Genomic DNA, 5965 nt, shown 5'->3' on the forward strand with positions numbered 1-5965 from the left:
TAACAAAAATAATTTGGGAGATTCTGGGTCACCTGACGGACTGAGGGATAATTTTAAAAAGTTTATTGCTGCTAGGGAAAAATATAGCCGAATAATATCTGAAAGTAGAGAAGTATATTTGATCATTTTCCCTTTTTCTCTAAAAGCTAATTAGGCTGTGTATATTGTACTAGTAACAATACTAATGAGTTGCCTATAAAGAAGATTAATTGTTAACAGAACAGTGATGGGTTTTGACAAAAAAAAGTGAACTTAACCTAAGATTAGCCCAGAATGGATTTGATGTGGCCCACCACCAAAGGATTATTCCAGATTTTTTCTTTTCTTTTCCGAGATTATTGATTATTCCAGAATAACAAAAGAAAAATATCCCAACAACATAACCCTAGATTCTCCATCAGGCGCAAATCACGTGACCACCAAAATCACAAGAAAAATGGTACACAGCGCGCCGCAAACTATTCACGCTCGAGAAACACTACAAGATCTACTTTCAGCCATTGGATCAGTCACCACGTCATCGATCCGTGTTATTTCCTGATTCAACGGCTGAGATGAAACGGTCTGCGTAGCTACTCTGAAGCACGAAGATGCTTCTCTATTCCCACTTTTTCTCTCTCAAAAATTTCTGAAAATTTTAATTTTGACTTTTCTGAAGAAAAAAAGAAAAAAGAAAAAGTCTCCGGTGAATTTTCTCCGACATGGCTATTATCGACGATGAGCGAGAGTTTGAGGAAGCAACAGTTCACGACGAAGTCGAAGAGCTTGACGAAAACGAGGAAGTGGACGCCGACGACGATGATGAGGACGACGATGATGACGGCGACGAGGACGCCGAGGATGATGAAGAAGATGAGAAAGAGGTCATACAGAGCTCGGGTAGTGGTCCACAAGTTCACTCTGTAGATGACGATGAGGATGACGAGGACGATGAAGACGACGAGGATGATGAGGACGATGAAGGTGATAGTGACGACGACGATGACGATGACGATGATGACGAAGAGGAGGAAGGTGAAGAAGATGAGGTAATGATTGAAAACTACCTAGTTTGTAATTTTCACTCTTTTTTGCCCAAAATTACAATTTTGCTCTTTGCTTATGATAAGTTTGTTATATGCTTGTTGTTGTGTTCTTCGATTGTTCTTGTTGAAGATTCTCGGATCTGCTCTATTTCAGTAGTATTAGTTGTTTGGTTAAGGTAAATAACAGTTTGCTTGTATTTATTTCAGTTTCAATGTTCAAATAGTTCAGATCTGTGGGTTTTTGGATAGTTCTAATGTTTTTGTTAAACTTGGGTTTATTTGGCAATCTGATGTTTGGTCATGTTTGTTTGAAAGGAAGAAGTTTTTGGGTATGTGAACTTTTTTTTTTCTATTTTGAGTTATTGGTGAGATAGTCTAAGTTACATATGCAGACCTGATGAATCCAGAAAAGAAATTTTGGTCAGTGCTTCTCTATGGCCCTTTTTGATAAAAATATATTTTATCCTAAGATTCTATTTTTTGGGGAAGAAAATTTTTTCTGAATTTTGAATTGATAGTTTTTCTTCCCCCTTTTCTTTGGTAACAAAAACACTATGGAGTGAAGTTGGTATTTTATGAATATTCACAAATATTTGGATCTCCAAGTAAATTTCTATGAACGTTTTCCTGGAAGCTACTTTTTCCGTGGACAAAAGGTCTCCTTTCTGGAATATTTTTGGTTTGTGGGTTTGCATCCTGCACGATAGCTGCATACTAGTGAAATGAAAAAAAAAAAGAATTTTGGTATGGTTTTGTGACTTGTTGTGGGGATGGTGGTTTGGGACTTTCAGGGGCAAGATTTCTCTCTCTCTCTCTCTCTCTTGTTTTCCTGTAAAATCCAAGAGGTTGTGATTTCCTTTTTGGGATAAATCTATGTGTGTCAAAATTATCACCTCGGCTCTTTTTTGGTACTCTATGTACTTGTATGTTTTTTCTTGAAATTGATGAATTATCACCTTGGAAGATTTCTTCTGGCTGGTACGTCTGTTCACTAATTAAATGCCTATGTTAAGCCCAAAAAAAACAATAAGCTCCTTGCTTTGTAGGTTACATGAAGAAGATGTTTACCTTCTTAGAGTAATTGCATAATCATTGGCTGTACTTGTTTGGGTAGAACAAGAATCTTATGAGGCCAGAATTGTTTCTGAAGATCTTTATTATTGCTAGAATTTCAAGAGTCCAGCAAGCAAATTTTCCTTTTGTTTTAAAATTTAAATACATTCGTTGGTTTTTCTGGTTCATTAGTCTTCTTCAATCACACCGTACTTCCCTGTGTGGCTTCTACTATGAGTCACCTTTGTTAGACCCTCTTCATTTGGTACTTCTGTTTAGTGCCTGGAGAGGGATTAGATTTGCTTGCATATTAGGTTGTCGTTTACGTATAATAGTTGATTATTATTGCCTTTGCTGCAAATGAAAGAATTTTATTACGGGTGAAGTTGGTGAAGCTTAGATAGAATTTCATTCTTAACCACTCTAATTTATCTTGTAAAATTTCATTTCCTTTTGTGTGTTCTTGCTGAAGATCAATGCCCACTGATATATTACTCTGAACTGTATGCCAGGGGGATCTGGGCACAGAGTATCTTGTTAGGCCAGTGGCCCGTGCTGAGGATGAAGAAGATGCTAGTGATTTTGAACCAGAAGAAAATGGTGAGGAAGATGCATTTGAGGAGGAAGAGGAAGAGGACGATGATGAAGACACTAGCGGAAAGGTGGAGGCGCCGCCAAAGAGGAAGAGATCAGGCAAAGATGACTCTGATGACGATGGTGGAGAGGATGATGAAAGACCATCTAAACGATAGGGCTTGGCCCATCTTGAGAAGATGGCTGACCCTTGGTATAGAGTTCAATCTCCTCTTTCCTCTCTTTCTTTAATCCAACAATACCTCTATAGAAAGACTTTATGTATGATGATGATTCTCCTAGTCTTAGTTCTAATCTCTTTTGGAGTTTGCATAGTGAAGCTGGGCTCTGCGATTGTGACCCAGTTTAGTTTAGTTTAGTTTTGTATAAGAACTTTGGTTCTAGCTTTAGCTGCAACTGCAAGGTTTATGTGTTTTTAGTTGTTAAGCTTTGTAAGTCTGCCGGATGATATTTTGGTGCAAATATATGTGGTGGGCTTAATTTACATTGTTAAGTTGTATTTTAAATAGCATCATTATTATTCTTATTATTATTCTTATTATCTGATGATACTCTTGATCTGGTGGCTTGCTGGCTTCTCTTGAGCCAACAAAACATGAGGAGTGGTTAAAGACGGTGGTCCGTGCCGGTTGAAAGGTGAGTTTGCCAGTGGGCCTAACGTAGTTATGTTGGATCTCAATGGACCTTAATTCTTGGGCGGTCTGACCTTATTGGAAATAAACTGTCTTTAACTTGAACTAGAAAGGTAAAATTCAAACTTAAAAGGGTTTCAGTGGCTGTTGAGCTGTCCAATTGGATGGACGCAAATGAAAATGAGACACGTAAGAATGATTAAATAAAAGATTTGCCTGTGGGCCAATAAATACAACATAGTGTCTGCAACTTTGTTTTTACAATCTTCTCCCTATGATTGCTTCTGCACTCACTACACAATGACTTGACGTAGGCAGGGGGACGTTTTAGCAATTTTAATACTACTCCCTATCTTTGTAGTCCATGAGGGCTCAGTCAACTATCCTCTATTTGATAGTCCACTCAAACTGTAAATAGCTATTCGATTGGATTTTTCAATCTATATTTAGGACTGTTGAATCAACTATTTCGAGTTTAACTTTTGGAACCGATTTCATGTTACTTCTTTTTTCTGTTTCCTTTCACTTCACATGCTTCATATGCATACATATATAATATGGCGAATACTGACTTGATCTTGCTGATTTATTCTAGGCCAGCTACGACTCTATCTGTGGGTAGAGAGAACACAAAAGAACCAGAGCTGCTTCAAACAATGCAATTTCAGCTGTCAGTTGACCTCCCTCTACTCGCTTTTGTTGGGGCATTTTATACGGGTAAAACCAAGCCCATGGGATGCCTCGGTTTCCGATGAAGTAAACGGAGCAAGAAACGTGAAGGCAAGGAACCGGAATCGAGGTAAGGAGCCCCTCGATCCGGGGTCCGGGTAAAATACATGCCCTCGGGAATATCGGGGCCATGGCCACAGGTCCAGTTCGAACCCCAAGGGCCTCGAAAAGCATTACCGGACGATCGAGTACGATCAACAGAACCGGCTGGATATCACGGCGTCAATCTCAGCACGTATCGGCAGAGAACTGGTGATTAGTTAAACAGGAGATTTTTACCTTTTATGGAATTAAACTTAGGGTAAAACTCCCCTACTATATAATGGGGAGTCTGCTTATTCGCTAAACACACTGTAACACACATATCAAGGCAATAGACTATTGTTTTCTCTGTTATTCAAAGTTTTCACTTTTGTTCATCAGTACTTCGTTACTGTGAGTTCGGAATCGAGGGCAGACATTTTGTGAAGGCTGTTATTGAGTCCGGAACCACCCCTTTAAGCGGTTTGACGATTTACTCAATCTCTTGTCTGTTTAATCTAACGCAATTTATCGTTTGTACTGAATTAATTCGCATATCCTTAAAACCACTTACAAATTCAATTAGGATCCGTTATTTAAGATAAACAGTTTGGCGCCCATCGTGGGGTTAAGGATATTAGTGGGTATTTGATATAAATTTTCGCAACAAACTCTGCTTTACTTTTGTTCTTTGAGATCGTAATTTTAGGGAAACTTAAAGATGTCAAACTCTCAATCTGCTCACCTAAATGTTGATGCTGAATTCGGCCATCATGGCGAGAACAACAATATAGTGACCAGCAACGAGGTTCACCTTGCCGACCCCAACGGGGTCCTGATCGCATATCCAATCGATGCCAACCCCTATGTGGCCATCGACGCTAACTTGCCCACTGATCCGGAAAACAGCATTCGCGGGGGAGCCAGGTCGGTAGCCAGGGATACACATGGCGGTGAAGGCGATGGGATCAACTTGCGGGTGATCTTCGAAATGCTCCAGGCTCAACAGGCAGTGATAGCCCAGTTGCAGAACCAAAACCGCCCTCCCAGTAGAGTTGAGCCCGAACCATCCTGGGAAAATACTCGCAAGAATGAACCAGTCGTAGAGAGCCTGAGTGAAGCTTAAACCGGGACCAACCCCGAGATAATAAAGATGCTCGAGGAATTGACGAAACGGATAGAATCAGGAGAAAAGAAAATCGAAGCTAACGACAAAAAGGTGGAGACCTATAACTCCAGGGTCGATCAAATTCCAGGAGCACCACCGATATTGAAAGGCTTGGATTCCAAGAAGTTCGTCCAAAAGCCTTTCCCTCCAAGCGTAGCTCCGAAGCCGATCCCTAAGAGGTTCCGTATGCCCGGAAACCCCCAAGTATAATGGAACGACCGATCCAAATGAACATGCGACCTCCTACACGTGCGCCATCAAAGGGAACGACTTGGAGGATGATGAAATTGAATCTGTTCTGCTGAAAAAGTTCGGAGAGACCTTATTGAAAGGAGCCATGATATGGTATCATAACTTACCCCCTAATTCTATTGACTCATTTGCTATGCTTGCAGATGCCTTTGTAAAGGCGCACGCCGGGGCCATCAAGGTCGAGACCAGGAAATCAGACCTTTTCAAGGTAAAGCAAAGAGATAACGAGATGCTCAGGAAATTCGTATCGAGGTTTCAAATGGAACGGATGGATCTGCCTCCATTCGCAAATGATTGGGTCGTTCAGGCCTTCACCCAAGGACTCAATACTCGAAGCTTGTTGGCTTCACAATAGTTGAAGCAGAATCTAGTAGAATACCCGGCGGTGACTTGGGCCGATGTCCATAACCGGTACCAATAAAATATAAGGGTTGAAAATGATCAGCTCGGGGCCCTTTTCGGGTCCGTTTATCCCGTTAAAGCTAGTGACA

General features: G+C 40.6%; 1 protein-coding gene across 1 annotated transcript; it reads left to right on the top strand.

The window, feature by feature from the left end:
- Window positions 541-3180, top strand: LOC109232050 (nucleolin). The gene is made up of 2 exons (XM_019397698.1): window positions 541-1028; window positions 2591-3180. The coding sequence occupies exons 1-2, from the start codon at window positions 702-704 to the stop codon at window positions 2828-2830; spliced, it is 567 nt and encodes a 188-aa protein (XP_019253243.1). The 5' UTR covers window positions 541-701; the 3' UTR covers window positions 2831-3180.

Source organism: Nicotiana attenuata, chromosome 9 (genome assembly GCF_001879085.1).
Source record: "Nicotiana attenuata strain UT chromosome 9, NIATTr2, whole genome shotgun sequence".
Lineage (NCBI taxonomy): Eukaryota > Viridiplantae > Streptophyta > Magnoliopsida > Solanales > Solanaceae > Nicotiana > Nicotiana attenuata.